The sequence below is a fragment of the Podarcis gaigeae genome (genome assembly GCF_964106915.1).
Source record: "Podarcis gaigeae genome assembly, chromosome: 1".
Taxonomy (NCBI): Eukaryota; Metazoa; Chordata; class Lepidosauria; order Squamata; family Lacertidae; genus Podarcis; species Podarcis gaigeae.
The window spans coordinates 17,527,365-17,552,448 of NC_139678.1; the positions used below are offsets into that span (position 1 = coordinate 17,527,365).

At 44.9% G+C, this 25,084-nt stretch overlaps 1 protein-coding gene and 1 long non-coding RNA gene across 8 annotated transcripts in view; one reads left to right on the plus strand and one right to left on the minus strand.

Annotated features, from left to right (window-relative positions):
• The window catches only part of EML1 (EMAP like 1), a 137,744-nt gene that overhangs the window by 63,001 nt on the left and 49,659 nt on the right, over nucleotides 1-25,084 (minus strand). For 2 of the 7 annotated variants that reach the window (XM_083732914.1, XM_083732913.1), the window contains exon 1: nucleotides 508-1,774. The exons of 3 other annotated variants lie outside the window; for them this stretch is intronic. In XM_083732914.1, the coding sequence (XP_083589040.1) occupies nucleotides 508-577 (70 nt within the window). In that variant the 5' untranslated portion in view covers nucleotides 578-1,774. Of the gene's footprint in view, nucleotides 1-507; nucleotides 1,775-25,084 lie in introns of those variants that run through there. 2 more of the 7 variants (XM_083732910.1, XM_083732911.1) reach the window with 2 other exon arrangements.
• LOC310844929 lies at nucleotides 999-21,408 on the plus strand. Its single transcript, XR_014564387.1, has 4 exons — nucleotides 999-1,040; nucleotides 2,965-3,094; nucleotides 19,822-19,980; nucleotides 21,284-21,408. It is a non-coding gene; the product is annotated as an uncharacterized lncRNA (long non-coding RNA).

Here is a 25,084-nt window from a genome sequence, read left to right on the forward strand (position 1 = left end):
CAAAGATATATATATATATATATATATATATATGCATGCATACACACACACACACACACACACACAAGAACAGAAAACTATTTCTCTGCTGTGCTGTCAAGCAAAAACAGGGTTGTGGCTCTGGAGGAGCCAAGTCCTTCCTTCCCTTCCTCTTTTCCCGTGTCCCCCCGTTTCGTGGAGGGGGGGGGGGAAATAGGCGAGCCGAGCAAAGGCCCCGCCGCGCTTCACCCGGGTTGGGATAACTGGGAAGCTGGTGGGGTAGCTTGTGGGTTCCTCCCCTGGGCAGCGTCTTCCTCTCGCCCCACACAATCCACCTTACTTGGCCAGAAGTAGGCGGCGGAGGCAGCAGCAGCAGGACTTTACATGCAAGGCAACATACCGGAGCCAGGACGGCGGGGGCTTCTTTGCCACACATACCCCCCCCCCCAAAAAAAATCCTTGGGCGTGTGTGCATCTGAGAGAGAAACCCCACTTCTCTCCCCCCCCCCTTTCCACCGTTCTTCTTACCGTTGCAGAACTGCAGGAGCGAGGAGGTGTCATAGAGGCTGCTGTAACTGGAGAAGCCGTCCTCCATCATCCTGAAGCCAGCTCAGCCGCCGCCTCCTCCCTCCTTGTCTTCCCCCCACTTAGGGGTCGTCGCCCCCCAGCCCCCGGCCTCCCTTCTCCTTTTCTCCCGGCTCCTCTCTCGCTCTCCCTGCCTCTCGCTGCCGCCTCTCCCGCTCCCTGCCTCTAGCTCGCTCGCTCGCCCACACATACACAACACACACACCCCGCGCCGAGGAGAAGCCGAGGCGGCTGGGGCCTGCCCGCCTGCCTCCGCCGGTTGCCACGGCAACGCAGTCACTCCACCGTGGCTTGGGCCGCCGCCGCTTCTCCTCCTCCTCCTCCACTGCGAGGGGAGAGAGGATGGGGCAGGCGGCCGGCTTTCCTCTGAAATTTTAATATGTATATATTTAAGAACGCGCTTTTTCTCTCTCCAGTCTAGTGAGCTTTTAGCCTCCTCGCTGCTTTCCGAAATTTGGGACCACCTAAAATAAAAGGTGGACGGGGGAATTCTTTTTTTTTTTTTTTTTGGAGGCAAGGGCGTAGCCAGGATTTTTTTTGGGGGGGGGGGGGAGGCGCAAAACCTGTTTGCTATGTATTTTTATTGATTGGGGGGGTGCGCCCCTGTTGTGGTTTGGGGTCGCATCCTTTGGGGAGGTGGTGTTTGGGGTGAGCATGCCATGGGGCCGCTGGGGAGAGGAAGACGCTGCCTCGCTCGTGCGACCCATTCATCACTCTGGAATGACGCCGAAGGAAAGGGAGCCCCGAGCGCGCGTGGAGGAGGAGGAGGGCTTCCCTCCAAACAATGGTTATGGGGGGGGGGGGCATTGGTAAGGCCGGTAATGGCCAAAAGGCGGTGTTTTTTGGAGGCTGGTGGGGAGAAATGCATGCGTGGCTGGGCAAGGAGGTTTTCTCCGTTTTTCTTTTCCTCTGCCCCGTAAAAGTCGCCGGGGATGAAACCGACGATGGGAGTCGTAATAGGTTGGCAGCTTTCTATCTCAGGGATTAAGGGCGGGGGAAGCCAGGCCCGTTCACACGAGCCCAAGACACGTGTCGTGTCTTGGGCTCGCGTGAACGGGCCCGGCTTCCACGAATTACCCGGGAAGCCTACGCAGCTGTGCAGACGGGTCACGATCCAGCCTGGGCTGCCAAGAGCAAGGGACGACGCGCGATTATCCCACGAGTACTGACTGCGTGTGGATTAGACTCAGCTTTGCAGCCTGCGCTAATTGCTCTGAGGCGGCTGGGCGTGAAATCGCGCTGAAAAATGAAAACCGCGCTCCCAAGCATGCGCAGAGTGCCTTTTCGCACCATCATCACACGCGCACTTCTTATGTCGTCGAGGAGTAGCACTTCCAGAACGGCAAACGTAGGTTCCAACACGGACTTCCCTGGCAAAGAAATCCTGGCCTCCTTATAGGAAATAGGAACAGCCCATTTTTTGGCCGCGCCCTCCTTGGCCCGATCGAGCTCAGCCTCAGCCGAGCGGCTCCTCCCTTCGACCCCGCCAGCCGCGCGGGGCGAGTGATTTGCAACCCCGCTTTCAAGATACAGGCATTTGAGGGAGGCTCTGGAGCGAAGAAGGGGGCGAGAGGATGGGGAGGCGCCGAAGGGCCGAGCGAAGTACATTAGGAAGGAAAGTGAAAGGAGGAAAGAGATTTGCCGAAGGAAGAGCCGAACAAATAGATCTGAGGAATGGGTGGAGTTGAGGGGTGCTTGGCTGGCATGGATTTTAAAAACGCTATTCAGCCGGTGGAGATCAATTACTTGCGTATTTACTCTTAAGTAAACCTCAGCTGAGACAGTGAGTCTTCCTCCAAAGTAAACGCGTCTAGGGTTGCAGATATACAATCCAACCTCAAGTGTGCTTATTTGCAAGTTAGCCCTGCTGAGTTCAATGGGCCTTACTCCCGAGTAGGCGTGCCTAGGACTAACAAACAGCCTTAGTTGATATTGGGAATGACATCTGCAGCTACTGAGGGGAGTGGTCTGAGGGGCGTGAGGCTGAAGAAAAGGGAGCAAAAACGGAGTCGGTTATTTATTTGCAAGACAATATAAAACTGCCTATTCACTTAGAAAAGAATGCTGCAATTTATTTATTGTACCATGGATAAAGATGAAAGTACTGCTGATGAGTTTTTTTCCCCTTCCAAAGTTTGATTCTGCCTATTACAAGGGGAAAGGGGGAAAGAGGATCTCTAAAAAATTGCAATAAGCCTACCGGTAATTAAGCAGTATGCATAAGATTGGGCTGCATAGCTTCGGTCAGTGTGCAAAAGCCTGTTTATTCTGCATCCAGTGAGATCCCATTTGTGGTTTGCGAAGAGGTGTACATATCAGCCATAATACATACCTGTCCTGTATCTAACATGTCATTTCTTAGAAAATACTGCTTTTTAATGTGCTTTCCCCTATTACCAGCTGCTATCCGAAGTAAGGAAAAGAATGACATAACAGCGTTTTAAGCCAGCAACGTGTACACAGTTTAAGCACATGTGTGGTACATTTATCCAGCAATAAACCCATGTAATTCAGTGGGGCTTCCTCCCAGGTAAGTGTGTGCAGTATTGCATCTCAGCCTTAAGCTTTATTCGATATCAGGACACACACTTGAACCACACCTTTTGATGCAAGAGTGGTAGTTAAACCGGTGAAGCTATTTTACTCTTTCAATGTACAACAGGTCTGTGGAGTGCGGGTTCTAGTCCAAAAGAATGTGGACAGAGAAACGAAAGGATGGAAGTTTAATTCCACAGTAATGTAAAGCAGAAAGGTGTGGTTCTGTTATGAAGTTCAGATGAGCTATATAGCTTAGGCACAGCAAACGCCATGCCCTGTTTTGAATGATACATATCAGTCCTGGAACATACGGCGTAAGAAAGATAGCTTTTGAGCACGTGCTAAACCTTTTCCTTTTACTAATGGGCGGGACACAGGTGGCGCTGTGGGTTAAACCACAGAGCCTAGGATTTGCTTATCAGCAGGTTGGTGGTTCGAATCCCCGCGATGGGGTGAGCTCCCGTTGCTCGGTCCCTGCTCCTGCCAACCTAGCAGTTTTAAAGCACATCAAAGTGCAAGTAGATAAATAGGGGTTTCCATGCGCTGCTCTGGTTCGCTAGAAGCGGCTTAGTCATGCTGGCCACATGACCCGGAAGCTGTACGCCGGCTCCCTCGGCCAATAAAGCAAGATGAGCGCCGCAACCCCAGAGTCGGTCACAACTGGACCTAATGGTCAGGGGTCCCTTTAGCGTAACTTAATGGGCGCCAACGTCCCTAAGGTTCAAGGTCAAGGTTCTGCATCAGAGGGTACAGCTTGAGTCCTCATGTCTCTAGTATATGACAAAATGAACTACTGACTTTGTCTTAGTTTTATCTCATCAGAAGATACCGTGCAGTCACCATACTTGGAAGGCACTGTGGTGCTGAATCAACAACGCACTTAGGCCAGCATAAGTGACCTAAAACTGAGCTTAGTCCCAGGGTTGGATTACAGCCTTCAGGCAATGTTTTTAATGAAACAGACGATGCAGCCAAGAATGCTTGCTTCAATTTAGATGAGAGACTTGGAGCTGTACAAGCAAATTACAACTTATCACCAAACTTAAAACCATGGAGAAACCTGGCCTGAACAAAGACCTTGGATTCTTATCTCATTATACATGACAAAGCCATTTTTCACCTTTTCACCCCTTGCTTCTCCCTGTAAGACCTATTGCAGTCGTTAAGAGTCGTCAACAGGCTCATCACAGCTATCTGCCAACCACCCATTCCCACCACCCTTCTGAGTAATACCCCTCCCCACCTTCTCACTATATAGAAGGGTCTGGAAACTTCTGTTTCAGTGTATCTGAAGAAGTGTGCATGCACACGAAAGCTCATACCAAGAACTGACTTAGTTGGTCTTTAAGGTGCTACTGGAAGGAATTTTTTTTTGTTTTGACTATGGCAGACCAACACGGCTACCTATCTGTAACTGTAAGCAAAGTACGGCATTTCTTCTTTAAAGCAAGAGCCTCATTAGGATCTCCAAAATATCAAACATAACTGTGGGTGAGAAAACCCTTGTGCCTTTATATGTGAAATGCAGAAACAGCTTTTCTTCCTTCACATTTCCCATGAAAACATGCCCTGTTCAGGTGCTTGTAGCTCACACAATTCCTATTGCATAAAAGGAAGAGCAGGGTCATTTGGCCCCGTCAATCTCCTCCTCTGGATCCTCCTGACTGTGCAGAGTTCTAAATTATGCAGGGAATCTCCGTGCAGGGATTCCCTAATGCAATAGGCATCATGTTATATGAACTCCCAAACAAGACTATACAGTAGTAGCACAGGAAGCTGATTAACAAACATAATATATCTGTAGTCTATTATGCCCTGGATAATTTGTGCTAGTAGGAAACTAGTTTCTGTTCAAATAGCTTTTGGGCTGTTACTGACATACACAGAATTTGGGTGCAGAAAACTTGCAAGAAGTCACTTCTATTTTTTATAACCATTTTATCTGAACTCAGACTAACTGTGATTAATCTTAACTACAGTTAGTAGAGATGCCAACATCAAACCTTAGGTTATGACGGTAGCTTGTTCTTACTAGCTGTAGTTAAAATTAGCCACAGTTTAGGGCTTTGATGGCATGCTAAACTACTGTTAGTCTAAACTGGAAACTTCCTGTCTCACTGCTACATTGGAGAGGGAAGGGGGAAACATGCAAGACCGGGAGCAGGCTAGATTTGTTCTTGGAAATGTCTAAATACAACTACAGAGACTACTGAGATCTCATGTAAAAGCACTGGCATAAGGTCTGGGTTTCTTTATAATAATAAAAAGTTCCTCCCTATGTTACAAACAGACTACGACTAGGCAAAAACCAAAGCAGTTGCACATGTAGGGGCAATGCACATGCAATCTTAACCATAGCTACTCAGAAATAATCTATGAATACAGTGAAGTGTGATGCCTCTCAGGAGCTCACAGCTTTGCCTTCCAACTCCTAAAAGTCCAAAGCGCTCAAAAATGTATCATCACTTTATTATTATGGCAGTTTGTGAACTATTTGTCCTGAAAGACACCTGGTGAAGCAGGGAAGCAAGCAATACCCTAGTTTCTCAGAGGAGGAAGGTAGGTCATTTGGGAAACAAACCAGCTGGCTGATTTATAGAAGAAATTCCATCTTGCGCAAGCATGACAACAACAGAGAGGCAGTGGCGATTACCCTGGAAGTGAAACCCTTCGTCTCAAGACTCTGAGCATTTTCACCCATAAGCTGTTTTGAGCCTTTCACTTTATCTGTAACATGAATGCAAAACAAACATAGGTGACAATGTGCATTAGATTTATTTGTGCATTCCAGCCTGCATTAACAATAGTCATATGTGGCTTTAATAGCAGAAGAGAGGGTCAAAGTTCCTCCTGCGCCTGCAATAAACTCTCACACTCATACTGGCTTTTCCCTGACCCTCCAGGTTGTGCTCCAGCAACAGCCCATCCTATTAGGTCCAGCTCCACCCCCTGGACCCCCAGCTTCCCTTCTCAGCTTTGCAGTGACTCTGCTCCTTGACCCCGCACACCAGAGCTTGCAACCCTAACTTCAGCAAATATGTTTTTAGAGTGAACTGCTACAACGAAACAGTGCCAGGATGTTTTTGCAAAATGAGATGTTGCCTTGGCACTGCTAAAACATTATGCCAGAGATGCTGGAAGATTTGCTGGCACAAATATTCAGGATTAGGACAGAAAGTGTACAAGTGAATGTGATATTTACTGTATTTTAAATCTCTGCTTATTCAGTCCAGCTTTCTGAGCTTTGCAGACTGCAGTACTTGCAAGAACAAACAAGTGCTCCCCAATTTCCCCAGCGTTCATTTGACAATCCAATAAAAGTCGTTCATACAACTTTTTGTCAAAGCAATGTCATCTTAACAAAAACGCATAATTCACAGTTCTGCAGATTTGCTCAGTGGCATGGTTTGGATGCTGGCCATAGATGACAAAAGCTAAAGTATGACAGGGTAGTTATAAAATGATACATACTGCAAGGATGTTAGGGGCTGTAATTTCTTCGGTTGCTTTTAATATACAGTCATCAATCTCTTGAAGGGACGCAGGTGGCGCTGTGGGTTAAAGTCCAGCGCCTAGGACTTGCCGATCGAAAGGTCGGCGGTTCGAATCCCTGCGGCGGGGTGCGCTCCCGCTGCTCGGTCCCAGCGCCTGCCAACCTAGCAGTTCGAAAGCACCTCCGGGTGCAAGTAGATAAATAGGGACCGCTTACCAGCGGGAAGGTAAACGGCGTTTCCGTGTGCGGCTCTGGCTCGCCAGAGCAGCGATGTCACGCTGGCCACGTGACCCGGAAGTGTCTCCGGACAGCGCTGGCCCCTGGCCTCTTAAGTGAGATGGGCGCACAACCCCAGAGTCTGTCAAGACTGGCCCGTACGGGCAGGGGTACCTTTACCTTTACCTTTACATCAATCTCTTAATGGAAAACAAAGCTGCTCATTTTGGCCTTCTGGTTTTAAATATCTCCCCAGTGCAGCTAAGGAGGTATCTGTGCAAAAGCTGCCTTCCTGGCTGGCTCTGAAACCACAGGTGCAAATTGAATGTGCTTCTGAACGTGGATGCCTTCACTTAATTTATTTCAATGGAATGCACATCTGAACACACATCCCTGTTCACATCCTGGTACGATGTACACAAATCTTTTTAAAACTGCTAGAGCTGAATTGGGGTGATATTTTTCTATCGCTTGCAAAATGGTTAAGTAGGATAATTTCCCACTAAGTAGAGTAAGATTTAATATAATTACAGCACTCTTGGTGAGATGTCAATGCACGTGTAATCTATACTTCATTAAGATGTCAAACACTTTTTGTATAAATCCATGAAAATCTCATTATCATGTCTGATTTTGATGACAAAACAATTTCTGTGTGTACCAGTGGAGATCCTACTGCAGCGAGAGGTTAATGAATCATTGCATCGAGAAACATTACCATTTTAGTAAAAGATGCCCTCTTGCCGAGATCAAACACAGGAGAATTCCAGGTTTACAGCAGTTTTGCTAATAAACAGGCTTTTCCCATCATATTCTGAAAAGTAGGAGAGGCAGAATGGTGCAACACAGGATCAGCTCAGACTGGAGGAGAAGATGTAGCTGACCTGTATTCTCAAGGGCTAATAATCTGTACACCAGAACAGGTTTGGAACTAGAACTGGGTGGTATCTCACAAATGTTTGGCTTTCATGTGGGCCCAGTGAGCGGTTTGAAGGCACATGATGCAACTTCCTTGCAGAAGCTAACAAATTCACGTCTGATAAGTATATTAATGGATAGGCAACTTTGAGCTCAGGGGAAGTGGGGATATAAATGCATTTAATAGGATTAAATGTACCACAACATAGTATTATGTGCAAATAAGTGTGCACACTTATTTGTTCTTCAGGTCCTCAGATGTTGCTGGGCTACTCTGCCCATCTTCCCTGATCATTGGCTAAACTGACTCCAGATTATGGGAGTTGTAGTCCTGGAACATCTGAGAGCCAAAGGTTAAAAAAAGACTCATATAGGAGAAGTTGCATGCAAAATGAAATGGTGACATTAAGGTTGCAATCCTTTACACACTTACCGGGGAGTAAATCACATTGAACTCAATGAGAGGCAAAGTAGAAATGTAAAGAATTGCACTGTAAATGGGGAGAACCTCTATTGCTTAGAACTTTTGAAACCTTTTTTTTCTGTTTTCCACGAGTCTTTTTTCTTTCACTGTACCTTGATTCAAATTTGATAAGGTCACCAGAGACCAGATAGAATTGTCTCCGGGGTCAAATTTGGCCTGTGGACTTTCAGCTGGCCACCTTAAAAACAACAACTACGGAATAACAGTGTTTACTTAAAGGCTTATACCATTGGCCAATGTGTGTGTAGTGGTGGGGATTTAGCCAATTATTTCAGAAATCTTCCATAGAGGAGAACTTCTGTGCATTGTGCAAATCAGTGCCATGGTTTGGGCCAGGATGATTTAGGTTTAAGTCTCTGAATGCAGTTCCATGATACTATTATATTCAGGGACCAAAGGCTAGAGAAAGGGGAAACAGTCGGATAATTGCATTGCATGAATTTCTTGATGCATTACAATCTTGTTAGGCTAGTGAAGCACAAAATGAAAAGAAGAAGAAGAAGAAGAAGAAGAAGAAGAAGAAGAAGAAGAAGAAGAAGAAGAAGAAATGATTTGCTCACAAGTGCGCACAGCAGTATGATAGATTTGAAAGCATCTTTAATGGATCTTTCAGAACTAGGGAAAGATCACTGAAACAGCCTTGGGTAACCCATTGTTCAGTAAATGACATAGCTGATAGATTTGTACAAGCCCAAATTAGTTAAGTGGGGGTGAGGAGGTAGAGAGAATTGGAAGCCACCTGACTGTAAACATATGCCTTGGAATTATAGAAAATGTGACATTACAGTGGTACCTTGGGTTACAGGCGCTTCAGGTTACAGGCGCTTCAGGTTACGGACTCTGCTAACCCAGAAATAGTACCTCAGGTTAAGAACTTTGCTTCAGGATGAGAACAGAAATCGCACGGGGGTGGCGCAGCGGCAGTGGGAGGCCCCATTAGCTAAAGTGGTACCTCAGGTTAAGAACAGTTTCAGGTTCAGAACGGACCTCCAGAATGAATTAAGTTCTTAACCCGAGGTACCACTGTATCTCTGAGGAAAACCATTCTGAGAAACTCTGCTTTGTAACTATGGTATGTTGAAAGCCTTATGAATAGAGCAATATGAACATGTCTTGTCGAAACCTCTGAGGTATACACATAAGTGGTTAAATGTCATAGCTTAAAACCTTTTCAGCGCGAAGGATCAGAATGCAAACAATGCCCAGGCCCTCTCTCTCCATTCAAAGATCTTCTGCAAAGTCTGGTACAATATGATTAAGAATTGTCTCCATAGCTTAGTGCGAGCGCATAATAGATTCTGATTTTAAGGCAAAGGGGTTTTTTCTCCCACCCCACCCCCTTCATAATTCGGTGTTAAGAGCATTTGGATATAGAGTGTGCTGTTCCCCATATTCCCTCATTATCCCTAACCTTGTTGCAAGATGACTGATTAACAAAACTACTATGTACTGCGTATCAAAAGATACACTTTAGCATTTCCACATCAAAAGCATGGTAATTCATATCTCTGGGATCCCCCACAGGCATTGTAACACGAAATTGCGACAAATATGTAATTTTAGTTCAAGAGCAAGGAGTTCCATTGTGCGCCGTTACGAAGCTGCAAGTGCAAATTACATCTTTTAAAATGCTTAAATACCTGGAAGTCAATGCAACAAACATCTTCATCATGTCATTCATAACAAGTTTCCCGCAACAAAATCCATTTGAAACCAAAAATCAAACAAGTCTGGGTGGCTCATATGCCTGCATTTAGGTATGGTGTTGTTTTGTGTTTTGTTTTAAAATTCAATTCTCCCACCAATTTTGGCAGCTGCTAAAATTATCAGTGTGAAAGCTGGACCATAAAGAAGGCTGATCGCCGAAGAATTGATGCTTTTGAATTATGGTGCTGGAGGAGACTCTTGAGAGTCCCATGGACTGCAAGAAGATCAAACCTATCCATTCTTAAGGAAATCAGCCCTGAGTGCTCACTGGAAGGACAGATCCTGAAGCTGAGGCTCCAATACTTTGGCCACCTCATGAGAAGAGAAGACTCCCTGGAAAAGACCCTGATGCTGGGAAAGATGGAGAAGGGGACGACAGAGGACGAGATGGTTGGATAGTGTTCACGAAGCTACCAGCATGAGTTTGGCCAAACTGCAGGAGGCAGTGGAAGACAGAAGTGCCTGGCGTGCTCTGGTCCATAGGGTCACAAAGACTCGGACACGACTAAACGACTAAACAACAACAACAAATCAATTATATCACTGGGCAGGGCGCATGACGTAGCCATCGAGAAGACTAAAAGAATCAACGGGGAGGAGGGGGGTGGTCCTGCTGACTTATAAAGAACACCCAACCTGACCACTAAAGCAGGTGTGTGGAATCTGTGGCCCTCCAGATGTTGTTGGACTCCAACTCCCATCAGCCCCAGCCAGCATGACCAGTGGTCAAGGACGATGGCAGCAGTAATCCAAGAACGTTTTCAGGCTCCCCAACCCTGCACTGAAGCATTCTCAGTGATGGGGGGCACTTGTGGCGATCCCACATGCCCCCGAAGTTCATCTGGCCTTCACCAGCGTAGCAGGTCCTGTCCTGTGGAACTCCTTGCCAATAGAGGTTCAGCAGGAGCTGCTCCCGCTCGCATTTGACATCTTCTGGGAACTATTATTCAGACAGGCCTTTCAAACCTGAGATTCCTTGCCCATTGGCTTTTACGGATGTATCTGACATTCTTGGTTTTTAAAGTATGTTTTTGACTGGGTTTTTTTAAAGTTGTGTGCTGCCTTGCAATATTTTAGATGAAAATGCGGTTTGTGAAAATTTATATGCATACCCAGGTTGGAAGCCAGGCTGAGACACAAGAAGGAAAGAAGTCCCTCAAGGCAGGCTGGATTCCAAAAGATAAAAGCAGTAGGAGCTGGGGAGGATTGGCTCAGGACTGCAGTGCAGGATGAATCTTCCCCGGTGTGCTATTTCCCCAATATAAATCACCCCCTAAAAGCTACTCTTAGCTCAATGGGAGAAGATATACTGTATCCAAGAACTACTGTTTGGCTACGGTACCTGTTATCACATGGATTTCCAGGTTCGATTCAGTTGAACTGGTTGGCATGGCAAGTCTTTCCCACTTCACTCCGTCCTGAAGAGCTTGAGCGTCCCAGGTAGAAAGGTAGAAAGAAACTACAGTTTATGATAGCTATGCTTTCCTGCTAGGGCCTCCAAAGCAGCTCAAGGTCCATTTGTAAGGGGTGGGGAGGAAGACATGCAGGAAGTGGAGGCCTTATGGACCTATCTAAAGGGTAAAGGTAAAGGTACCCCTGCCCGTACGGGCCAGTCGTGTCCGACTCTAGGGTTGTGCGCCCATCTCACTTAAGAGGCCGGGGGCCAGCACTGTCCGGAGACACTTCCGGGTCACGTGGCCAGTGTGACAAAGCTGCATCTGGCGAGCCAGCGCAGCACACGGAAACGCCGTTTACCTTCCCGCTGGTAAGCGGTCCCTATTTATCTACTTGCACCCGGGGGTGCTTTCGAACTGCTAGGTTGGCAGGCGCTGGGACCGAGCAACAGGAGCACACCCCGCCGCAGGGATTCGAACCGCCGACCTTTCAATCGGCAAGTCCTAGGCACTGAGGCTTTTACCCACAGCGCCACCCGCGTCCCACATGGACCTATCTACACAGTAGTAAACTTTATGAAGTTTGCAGCTCAAATCCAGAATTGATTACGAATCACTACCTTTTGAGCTGGGCTAATCTCAAATGGAGATGGATTAATCTGTCAATCTCAGTTTCTCACAATTTCTCCTCCTTTCGATCTTTTAGTTCTCCACAATCAAACAAGTTTTCTTTTTCAAGTCCTCATGGAAATTTATCAGCATTTTAGTGCTGGTTTCCCTTAATATACAGTCGTACCTCTGGTTACGAACGCTTCTGGTTACAAGCGCTTCAGATTATGAGCTCTGCTAACCCAGAAGTAGCTGCTCCTGGTTGCAAACTTTGCCCCAGGATACGAATGGAAATCATGCGCCATAGGTGCGCGCACAGCGGGAGGTCCCATTAGCGAAAGTGCGCCTCAGGATAAGAATGGTTTCAGCTTAAGAATGGACCTCTGGAACGAATTAAGTCTGTAACCAGAGGTACCACTGTACTGCATTTTTGCAAAGGATGTTATTTTTATTTATAGATACATTATATGCACACATTTTTGTACGTGCATTTTTGTACACCTTACTTGATTGCAGAACTGCAATCCAGAATTTGGAGAGCTTCAGACGCCAAAGGATGCACATGTTTAAGTTTGCATTGTGTTTTGGACAGTGTGAATTGGATGGGGTTTTTAAAATATTCATATATATATATATATATATATATATATATATATATATATATATATATTTGAAATTTTTCAGTATAGAAATAAAGTGAAGGAAATGCAAAATTAAAAACAAATACAAAAAAGTGCCTAAAACTGTGCTACAATACGAAATATGGGTATATGAGCAATATTATTATTTTGAGAAGTATGAAATAATTAACAAGTCATTATATTTTTTATAAATGCATACCAAATATTGTTCTATTTATCCATACACGATCTGCATCTAAAAGCAATCCGTTCGTATGTTGCAAGGGTTATCATATGTTCTATGCCATAGTGTTATCTTTTCAATGAATCAAAATCAGCCTTTTGAATTAGGTAGGTTTCCTTTTAAATGAAATTTCACATCCATCCCTAGCCGTAAATTTCATCGCTAGCCTTTAGCAGCATGAGAAACAGACCGAACCCACCCAGCCCTACACATGTTTACACAGAAATTAGTTCCACTGAGTTCAAAGAGAGTTGAGTAAGGGGACGTCAAATTGCTGCGCTCCTGTCCACACTTACTTGAACACTGGACTTACTTCAGAGTAAAAACAACTAGGTTCAGCAAGCATTTCCTTGAGCATTCAACTTAAAAACAATCTGTCTAGATCAAGTGCCTCAGATGAGCTGTACTGTTATTCAGCGTTTTCAAAGTAATTCATTCCGAGTTAGATTCATATCTTTCATTATTACCATAGCTACTCCGAAACAAATTAGATACAAAGGCATATGGCAATATATCTACACATACCTGGTGCTCCACTGCCTATCTGATAAAATGCAACCATTCCTGTAAATAAGGGAGGACCTGTGGGAACTGCAAAATATATATTTTAATGTATTCAAGCCAGGCTTCTTTATGAACTCTTGACAGCAAGTTAACTCAAAGCTGCTCCTGCTTTGGTTTGTAAATAGTCATGTAGCTGGACTCGGAGATCAGCCAAGGAGGTGCTGTTCTGAGTGCCACCCATTCAAAATGCACAGTAAGGATTTGATGGCGGCAGTGCCACAATTATGGAAGAGTCTCACCAGCGACAAGTAAGCATACGGAAGCTGGCACCATCAACAGGCGTGACGCCAAAGTATGAAAGAACAGGTCCCCACCCTGTGAAATTTATAGTCTAAAACAGGCATAGGCAAACTCAGCCCTCCAGATGTTTTGGGACTACAACTCCCATCATCCCTAGCTAACAATGGTCAGGGACGATGGGAACTGTAGTCCCAAAACATCTGGAGGGCTGAGTTTGCCTATGCCTGGTCTAAAACCAAGCACGGAGACAACACAGGAAGGTGAGGGAACCAGATGTAGCAGTGTGAATATGTATTCATTTTAGTTAGGCTGTATACATGCCATACATTTAAACCACATTATCCCCCCAATAATCCTGGGAAATGTAGTTTACCTTAATAGAACTACTTTCCCCAGCACCCTTAACAAACTACACTTCCCAGTATTCTTTGGGGGGAGTCATCAGTTAACACCATATTTGGGGAGATCTGGCTCTTTTTGTCTGGTTCTGCAGTTTCTCTTTCATTGCATCCATTTTTTAAATGTTGTTCTCCACTTTGGGCATTTTTAATAGAGAGGCTTCCCTCTGTGTGAGGGCAGCAAGTGGGTGCCATTACAGTCCCTGACTGCGTTTCCAGAGATTCTTACGGTGTGCGTGTTGTTTTTATAGCACTTTGCTAATATCTTCTGCTGCTGGTGGGGTGTTTCCCCCCCCATCCCCTTCTAGGGCTGATCACACTTTGGCGTTCCCAATATCTCTACCCCTATGACTAATATGAGCACAGGATTTCTCTGCCCACCTGGCAAGCAGGCCCCGCAAGCTCAATATAAAGGGTTATGACTAGCCAGCGTGTGCCACTTTGCAGCTTCCTGAGGTTATTGTAAAATAATTTTCTCATTAGGGCACAATGCAATTAAGGTAAATAGGGCCATCTCCGGGGAACAGCTGCACGTTTGGTTAAATTAGCAATCAGTGCCAATAAATAATACCGCGTGGATACATTTATATGCTGTAAATTATCCACCCGGTAAGAGCAAGCTATCATTTGTGTTGAAGAATGAGGGACCGTTGGTATTGTAGTATGAGGGTTATTTTCTCACGGAAACTTAGAATTCAGAATTGTGTTTACTTGCAATGCACCAGGGCTAACCATAGTCAATGAACATCGGCTAAGGACGGGGACCCTATAACACTCCTGATGTTCTTGGATTGCATCTCCCATCTTCTCTGACCACTGGTCTGGCTAGCTGGGGCCAATCGGCATTGGGGAGTGCAACAACATCTGGAGAGCCATTGGTTCCCCACCCCTGAGAAAGAGATCCGGATTTTTGCATGTCTGTTTTTGCTTAGTAATAATAATAATATAATAATAATTTATTATTTATACCCTGCCCATCTGGCTGGGTTTCCCCAGCCACTCTGGGGGGCTCCCAACAGAATATTATTGTTAATAATAATAATAATAATAAAGTGATAAAGCATCAAACATTAAAAACTTCCCTAAACAGGGCTGCCTTCAGATGTCTTCTAAAAGTCAGATAGTTGTTTATTTCCTTGATATCTGGTGGGAGGGCATTCCACAGGGCGGGCGCCACTACCAAGAAGGCCCTCTGCTTGGTTCCCTGTAATCTCACTTCTCACTGTGAGGGAACCGCCAGAAGGCCCTCAGCACTGGACCTCAGTGTCCAGGCAGAATGATGGGGGTGGAGATGCTCATTCAGGTATACTGGGCTGAGGCCATTTAGGGCTATAAAGGTCAGCACCAAGACTTTGAATTGTGCTTGGAAATGTACAAGCACTTAACAAGAATTGTACAGATACTTCATCAAAGCATGTTGGAGAACTTCTAAACTGCTCCCAGCTACACTGGAGAAATCAGAATATTTGAGACTCTTTCTGTGGGCAGAAACATCCATCAAGGCAACCCACAACATTGTCACAGGATTAAGGAATGTCTCAAGAGCAACCACAGGGAAATGGATGATGTCAGCCTTGTACCACAAAATGAATCACGGCTGTTGTGCCACACAGAAAACACGACAAGGTAAATGGACCTTGAGGCCTTATCTTTCTATTCCCTTGGTGTCAACGAGATGCCTTCCTTTCTGCTATTAGCTGTTCCGCTTCTCTTTGCCTGCAGGTAAAACTTCCCATGGACACAGCTGAGGCAATTTTTGCCGAGGCAATTGTGAAACAACAGTAAATCCATTATGACTTGCATGTACGGTAGTGGATTATAATTGAGGTACAGCCTCTAAAAGAATGTTCTTCCTTTTAAATCCGTTGCTATGTGCATTTAAAAGTTGCTGCTTACGATTCTTCTCCATAATTGCTTGGATTTATGCATTATTTAATGTGGCAACTTTGGTTCGACATTTCCGTGGCTTGTGGTTAAAGCAAAGAAAAAGCAAGCTGAACCGAATGAAGCAGAGGCACTGTCAAAGCAAGAAGGAAAGAAACCAATATTTTTAGCTGTGAGGAAATGCAACAGTGTGAGCACTTTTTAAAAAATAATTTGAGCATCATTTCATCATATTCACAATTTAAATATTATTTATATATATATATTTTCCCTCTAGAGAGCTTAGAATAGTACACAACAGGGGTGAGAGACACGGGTGGCGCTGTGGTCTAAACCACTGAGCCTCTTGGGCTTGCTGATCAGAAGGTTGGCGGTTTGAATCCCCACGATGGGGTGAGCTCCCCTTGCTCTGTCCCAGCTCCTGCCAGCCTATCAGTTCGAAAGCACAAAAGTGCAAGTAGATAAATAGGTACCGCTGCAGCGGGAAGGTAAATGGCATTTCCATGCACTCTTGTTTCCAGCACGGTGTTCCGTTGTGCCAGAAGCTGTTTGGTCATGCTGGCCACATGACCCAGAAAGCTGTCTGTGGACCAACGCCGGTTCCCTTGGCCTGAAAGTAAGATGAGCACCGCAACCCCATAGTCACCTTTGACTGAACTTAACCATCCAGAGGTCCTTTACCTTTTGCCTACAACAAGGGTAGAGCTAGCTGCCTTCATCATGGCTCACCCTCAAAGCAATGCACATTCTGTTGTATAAGTGAAGAAAGGGCCATCTCTTTGGACTGGTTGGATGCAGAGGAATGGTGGGAGGAACCAGATGGGGAACTCCCAAGGGAAAAAGGCTCAGAGCCACCAGGGGACTGGTGGTGGGAGAACGATGAGTAGTCAGAGGGAGAAGATTGGGAAGAGGAGGTGTCGGAAGCTGAAGAGGTAACAGGGTTTAGTAAGCTGAGGAAATCTGTGGCAGAGAGACATCCAGAATCATAGGCAGAAGCGGAGGCTGGAGAGGAGAGAGGCCAAGAGGCAGATATGGGTCTGGCTGGTGAAGAGTCACAAGTGTCTCCTCCTGCTGCTGCAACAAGCTCCCCTCCCTGCTGCTCTCCCAGAATCAGGAGAGGGATGAAGAGGGCAGGTGGAGGAGAAGTTAACTTCATGAAGACACAGTCTCAGATTGCTTCGGGAAAGCCCTAGGGTGGAGTGAATTAAGCAACTGTCAGGAGACAGGGGCCTTCGGTCTCAGCAACTGCTTCATGGGGGCAAGACCTACTGGAGATGAGTTGCTGTGCTCCTTAGGCCTAACAGTCCTGTGCTGATCCTGTTTTTGCTAGGAAAGAGTTAACTCCAACTTGCTCAGGGTGATTTACTGCTGGTTCCCTCCTGTCGGGCATTTGTGGTAAGTTGAAATTTATGGAGCAGTTGATGTTGATGGAATACAGGTCATACCTACACTCAGAATGGAGACTTGAGACCAGTGTTCTGACACAATGTATGACACTTTGGGTATGGAATGGAGACAGTGTCCAAGGCCATGCTGCTTGCTTTTAAGGGAACAGATGTGACTCTGGCTCCGCCCACTCATTGCATGTGGGCCTTGGATGCTTGCCCATGAGGGAATGAAGTCCTTGGGTTGCAAAAAGTGTCATGGAATTCTACTCAATATGATCCAGAGCAGAACTCCGACATATAGTTAGCAGAGTAAAAACTTAAACACGTTGCAGGATTCCCCAAAAATAGACCTGAGGCAATTGTATTTCATCCAGCAGAGCTTTACTGCTACTGAAGGCAAATGAGCATAATGGTCACAAATCCAATATGTTCAGGATTGGCACTGTCCATAGGAAATGCAGTTGCAGCAGACTTAACTTAAACTTACAATTACGGTACTTATAATAAAATAAAACAAAACCTTAACACTAAGCATACTGTTTGCAGAACACCACACCGGAAGGAAGGAAGGAAGGAAGGAAGGAAGGAAGGAAGGAAGGAAGAAAGGAAGGAGGGAAGTGAGTGAAACCCAGGCTCCTTCTGGCCCTACTTTTATAGTCACCATGACCTTGACTGAAGAGATAACAGAACCAGCTTAAACCAGCTGTAATCAGCTTCTCTGAAGGAATAACCCAAACATCATGAACCTTCTGCTTGTTTCCTTCACAGAGAAGCTTCCAGAACCCTCTTGAATTAATTGGAATAGAAAAGATCTCTACACATCAGATCAATACTTTCTGTACAGTGGTACCTTGGGTTACATACGTTTCAGGTTACAGACTCTGCTAACCCAGAAATAGTACCTCGGGTTAAGAACTTTGCTTCAGGATGAGAACAGAAATTGTGCAGCAGTGGGAGACCCCATTAGCTAAAGTGGTGCTTCAGGTTAAGAACAGTTTCAGGTTCAGAACGGACCTCCAGAACGAATTAAGAACGTAACCCAAGGTACCACTGTACTAAGTAATGCAAACTGACAAAAAGTTCCTCACCTTGGTGTAAACAATACAGTACTGAGCTGAGTGAATCAATGGTATAGCTCAGTGTGAAGCAGCTTTTTGCCTTCCTTGATTTTAATCATTTTCACCTGAAATTTTTTACCGAGTTCCCTCTCCTCACTAGCATTTGAACCCTAGATATTTGTGCCACTTTGTACCCGCCTGGGAAGCTGGGGAAACCTACCTGTCCTCCTTGCATCATGCCATCTTTTCTAGGGTTGTGCTGGTACAGCCGCTGAAGCGCCCCACCTTAAGGATTCACTTATTTGCAATTAACAGTGCCACAAAGCCCACCATCTTCTTTTATACCTTTGCAATTATAAGCATGGCTTACGATTAGTCTTCCGCACATCAGGATGCATTCACAGGGTGAATTAATGTGGATTAGTTAACCCTCTCATGTATTTCTGTCCGCCTTTTGTTTGCGCAGCCAGGTTGGTTAACATGTGGCAAAGGGGTGCTCTGTCTTCTCAAATTTGGCCAAAATCCAAGCAATATGCGCACACAAGCCAAAGCTTCATTTCATGTTGGTCCCACAGCTGGTTTTGCTGCCAAAGAGGCGTTCGGGAATTGAGCAGCAGTTTGTTTCAGCGGTGGGGACTGCTGTGTCACCATCAACAAAGAAAGCTTCAGCCGCATGTGCTCTTGTGATCCATGCATATACCACCACACTGCTTTTTGCTCTTTTATTTTAATGGTATGATGAGCTTTTCCACCTACGGATACCGAATTCCAATCAAGGAACCTGGATTCAAAGTATGAAATGAAGCCGTTCCATCTTCTACTAGAGAATTAACAAAAATTTCAAACATGACTAAGAAAGTTTCTCCCATCCTAATTTGCCTTCCCTTTTTAAAAAAAAATTCTTTTTATTGATTTTCGCTTAAATAACCAAAAAGAAAAACGAAAAACGAAAAAACAGTTACAACCATTACATATAACACAAAAACACAAAAAGGAAATTAAGTAAATTTCTGAGCATAACAGAAAAATAGCGACCATTTCCCATTACAATTCTTTGTCTTCTCATTTATCTCTTTATATCTTTAAATACTTAAATCGTTCCTTTGTACACCTATTGACTTCCATCCCTCCCGGTTTCAGGCTTCTTAATATAAGTTTTCGTTTGTCCACTTTTTAAAAAATCATCGGATTTGGTCCAGTGAGTCTGAACCCTGGTTTCTGACAGGTTGGCTTGGAAATAAGCTGAGTGGCTTCCGAAATAAGAATAAGAGAGAAATGACTTGGCTCAAAGCCAAATCTATTCCCCCAGCTTGAGCCCTGAAACACTCCATGGATTCCTCACTTTCTTCCTTTCATCTGGTTCCAGCTATGGTGATGGGTTGCAAGGAGGTGGCCATCCTCCCTCCTCCAAGCTGGAAATCTCTGATTAAGTAAGATGAGGGGGCGATTATGGGCTGTAATAGTTGAGCTGCCAGAAATATATGCAATGATCTTCCATACAGATTTCTTACACGTGGAAACACAGGTGCATTAATTAAAACAACACACACACAAAGAATCAGCTCCTGAAATCCTATCAGGATTCATTTTTGTCTGGATGTTTATTAGCGATGCACCTAAGGCTGCTGTCCTAACCCCACTGAATTCAACAGGACTTACTTGTGAGTAGACACAGTTCAGATTGCATTATACATGCTCCTTCCGGTGAGAACCTCTGAGGGTGGAGGAAAGGACGCAAACTGAAAACTACAGTGAACAGCATATGCTCCCATTCTGAAATTAGTTCTGGAAAATTTCCTAGTTAAACTGGGAGGTAGGCAGAGCAGAAGGCAGAGAAGGGTATACAGGCAGACCTTGGAGATATTTGGGTTCGGTTCCACACCACCACAATAAAACAAATATTGCAATAAAGTAAATCACATGTTGTTGTTGTTGTTTCCTAGTGCATATAAAAGTTATGTGTACACTGCACTGTAGTCCAGGGTCTCCATCCCTAGCTAGCAGGACCAGTGGTCAGGGATGATGGGAATTGCAGCCCCAAAACAGCTGGAGACCCCAGTTTGGGAAACCCTGCATCGATTAAGCCAGGTCCCCCTGCCTGCAGGGGCAGGAGGGGGAAAACCCAGCTCCAGCCCTAGCCAGCTGCTCTCCCATGGCCAGAAGAGGGGCGTCACTTGTGGGGCGCTTCCTTCCCTTGGAAGTGGCTGCCTGCCTGCAGTTGCACCCGCATCCTCGTAAGGAGCAATACCTGTGAAGTGCAATAAAGCCAAGCATAATAAAACAAGGTATGCCTGTATACAACTTCTCAGGTCTATGACGACAATTCTGCTATGATGACGACAATTCTGAATACTGCAAGTGTCCGACTTTCTGATATCTGCCTGACAACCACTGAAGCAGAAAGAAGAACAGTTGTCTTTTTGTGTTTGCTAACAATAAACATTTGCATTATTTGGGATATTGCTTGCTGCATAATCAGGGATTTGCTTTGTAAACTGGGGTGGTGGTAGCAGAATTAACGTAGCGAGACAGTGGGGAATTTGCAAACGCTTCTGTCACAGCGGGCGTTATTCTTAGTAAGGAGGCATTTTAAATAATGAACTAAACTTCAGTCAGGTTTTTTAAAAAACACTGCACAAAACCCCTGTATGACATATTTCCTTTTCATTTGACCCCTAATACGCGGGTCGTTTATTCCTGTGTTCTCCTGGCGTTCCATCTTTCTCACACACAAAACTGGTGTGAGCCTGGAACAAGCAGTAAGGGCTCCCAATGACCTGAATTTTACTTCTGCCCCAGACCCATTCCTAGTGTCTCTTGTTCCTTCATATGCTATTTTCAAACACAGAAGAATGGCCATTGTTTTCTTAGCCTCGACACAATTAGCACCAAACAAACAGTGCATCAATGAACAGAAGCATAAATCAGCAGCTTAATAAGCAGAGCCCCCCCCCTTTTTTTCAGACGAGGGGATGGTGCCAATTTGACACTCATCCCAGCTCGCCAACCACTGGGTATCAAAGAGGTCACCCATCAGAAGACTCCAGTGAATGGCATGTTTCACAGTTCTGCTGCTTTACATTTCCCTTGGCTGCCATCCAAGACTGAGGAATAAATATGATTACAAAGGGCCAATGTGAGTCGCAATTTGCAATTGTCACAGTGTGTGACGTTGTGGGGAAAAGATACAATTAGGTGGAGTTGGGCGACAGAACAAGCTCATCTACCTTTCGCTTGTCTCTTTGGCTGCAGCCAAATTAGGAAGCTTACCGAAAATATCCTGCTCATCTATGTTTCACAAGTGCGGATAATCATCTGCAAACAGGTGTCGGGAAGGTGTGATCCCTTGGAATTGATTCCAGAGAAGTATGAATGCAAGCATTATAAATACAAATCGGCAAGCAAACCAGAGGGAGGGAGGGAGAGAGTGAGAGAGCAGAGACTGTGCATTAAATTCCTAGACGGCAGTGGCAGAAATGCCAAGAACCCAGGTTGAGGAGGTGGGAGGGCACGTAAAACAAGCAGCCGCTGAAGCAAAAAAAAAAAAAGCCTGAAGATAATATGAAGCCGTCAGGCATGAAAATGATTATCGCTTCAAAGGAAGCCTTGGAACAGGTAAAGTCAAAGATGAGGATACAAGCAGCTATTTCCGAGCAATTATGTATAATGACATCATTGTAAGCATTCAAAGAGGGACGTTGGCAGGTATGAGCACGCCTGCCCGAATGCTTGTGAGCAGGATCAAGGTAGACTGCTAGCAACATTGTGCTTGTCTCGATTGTGTAGGGCTCTGGCTCCATCTGTACTTTCCCCTGCCCCAGGACACTTTCCCCTCTGTGAAAATGATGTGCATTACATCAGTTTCCTGCCAGGGATTCTTGGGCTTGATTCTGGGATCAGCCACTGTTGCCATCTTGAATTGTTTTGGGCCTTGGGGGAGGGGGTGGTGAATACTTGGAACACTTGCAAAAACTGAACCCCTTTGGGAAACAATTCAGATTTCACCCAGTCTTTCCTCCCTACCTTTACCTACATCACCCTTAAGGCAGTTGTATAGAAAGTTAAAGGTAAAGGGGCCCCTGACCATTAGGTCCAGTCGTGACCGACTCTGGGGTTGCGGCGCTCATCTCGCTTTATTGGCCGAGGGAACCGGCGTATAGCTTCCGGGTCATGTGGCCAGCATGACTAAGCCGCTTCTGGCGAACCAGAGCAGCACACAGAACCGCCGTTTACCTTCCCGCTGGAGCGGTACCTATTTATCTACTTGCACTTTGACTGCTTTCGAACTGCTAGGTTGGCAGGAGCTGGGACCGAGCAACGGGAGCTCACCCCGTTGCAGGGATTCGAACCGCCGACCTTCTGATCGGCAAGTCCTAGTCTCTGTGGTTTAACCCACAGTGCCACCCATGTCCCTCTTGTATACAAAGTTACTAATAAATAAATGATGACAACAATGAATTATTATTATTATTATTATTATTATTATTATTATTATTATTTATTTAAGTGTTGTGTGCAATAATAATAATAATTTCTTTAGGATGAAAACACTGGAGACTTAAAGTTGCTTTAAAGCATTTGCTAGGTTTACCAATATAAACGAGCAGAGCCTATTGGAATAAACCAGTTTCCTTTCAAATAAGGAAAGCAGACAAACAGCCCAGAAATCTGCACCTTCAGTTTCCACTAAATCTAGATGCAAGTTCAGTTCTGTTCTATCTTTCTCTGTCCATTCAAAGCCCAAACTGCTGTTTTTCACGTGCTCCCCTGAGATGATTAACGACTCAGTGATGATGATAATGAATAATAATTATTATTATATAATATATTAATTAATTGTTCTTTAGTTTCTTCAGGATGAAAACACTGGGGACTTACGGTGCCTTTGAAGTATTTGCTACATTTGCAAATATAAACGAGGAGAGCCTATTGCAATAAACCAGTTTGCTTTTTAAAAAGAAAGGGAAAAAGGCAGCAGATAGATTTCCAGAGACATATGCAAGTCTGCACCTTCGGTTTCTGCCTAGTCCAGCTATAACTCTCAGTTCTCCTGTTCTATTTGTCCATTCAAACCCCAAACTGCTGTGTTTCACATGCCCCCCCTCCCTTGCAGATAATTTGTTTCAGATCCTACCACCTGCAGGTGAAAATTAACATTTTAGTTTTCTCCCTGACCACACATTCACAGTGATCAAGCCAGCCAAAACTCATAAATACAAGAAAAACAGTGTGATCGTGCACCATCATATTGCTTCATTCCTGCTATCTGTTAATATTGTTTTCTCATTTCTGTATATTTAGCTGCATACATCACCTTCATTATTTGTCTGTGGAGTTGTTGTTTTTAAGAAAAGGACAAGGGAGAAGAGGGAAAACCATAATGCAAAATAATAATAATTATTAAATGCAGTTTATTGAAGCAAGGTTATTTCCTCGGGTGACAAAATTTTCTTTGTCTAGTTTTGTTCCAGCAACTAAGAGAAATCCCCCCTCCCCCAAAGAAACAGATGCTTCTGTAATTTGCTGAGGCTACTCCAATAAAGAACATCATCTTAACTAAATGATCTCATTGAGGAAGGTGATGGGAGCAATAAATAGCTTGATGATGTAAACAAATAATGGGAGCCAAGCTTCAGCCTTTGGGAGGGGGGTGGTCTTGGGTGCGCTGAAACCCTGCCACAACTCAAAGTTTTTTGCCTTTCTACCAAGCAGTCACTATGGCAATGGGGAAATATTGTGATGTATAGGAATTAAGAGGCTATGATTCAGAAAGAACAGAAAGAGCATTCAAAGTCTCATTGGGCAAATTGTACACCAGCATGTTTCAACAGCAATGCACAAATTCAGAGACGTTCGATATCCTAGTCCAGCTGCCTTTTATTTCATTTATTTATTCTATTCCATTTTTATACCGCCTTTCTTCTAAGGCAGTGTTTCCCAACCTTGGGCCTCCAGCTGTTTTTGAACTACAATTCCCATCATCCCTGACCACTGGTCTTGCTAGCTAGGGATGATGGGAGTTGTAGTCCAAAAACAGCTGGAGGCCCAAGGTTGGGAAACACTGTTCTAAGGAGCTCAAGGTGGCATGCATAGTCTCCTCCTCCCAACGACAACAACCCTGTAAAGTAGATTAAGCTGAGATTGAGTGACTGGCCCAAGGTCACCCAATGAGTTTAATGGCTGAACAAGGATTTGAACCCTGATCTCCCTGGTCCTAGATGACAAAACTTTGATGGCAGAAAGTGAGGAGGAATTAAAGGACCTCTTAATGAGGGTGAAAGAGGAGGGCTCAAAATATGGTCTGAAGCTCAACATCAATAAAACTAAGATCATGGCCACTGGTCCCATCGCATCCTGGCAAATAGAAGGGAAAGAAATGGAGGCAGGTAGAGATTTTACCTTCTTGGGCTCCATGATCACTGCAGTCACGAAATTAAAAGACACCTGCTTCTTGGGAGAAAAGCGATGACAAACCTAGACAGCATCTTAAAAAGCAGAGACATCACTTTGCCGACAAAAATCCATATAGTTAAAGCTATGGTTTTCTTAGTGATGTATGGAAGTGAGAGCTGGACCATAAAGAAGGCTGATCGCCAAAGAATTGATGCTTTTGAATTATGGTGCTGGAGGAGACTCTTGAGAGTCCCATGGACTGCAAGAAGATCAAACGTATCCATTCTGAAGGAAATCAGCCCTGAGTGCTCACTGGAAGGACAGATCCTGAAGCTGAGGCTCCAATACTTTGGCCACCTCATGAGAAGAGAA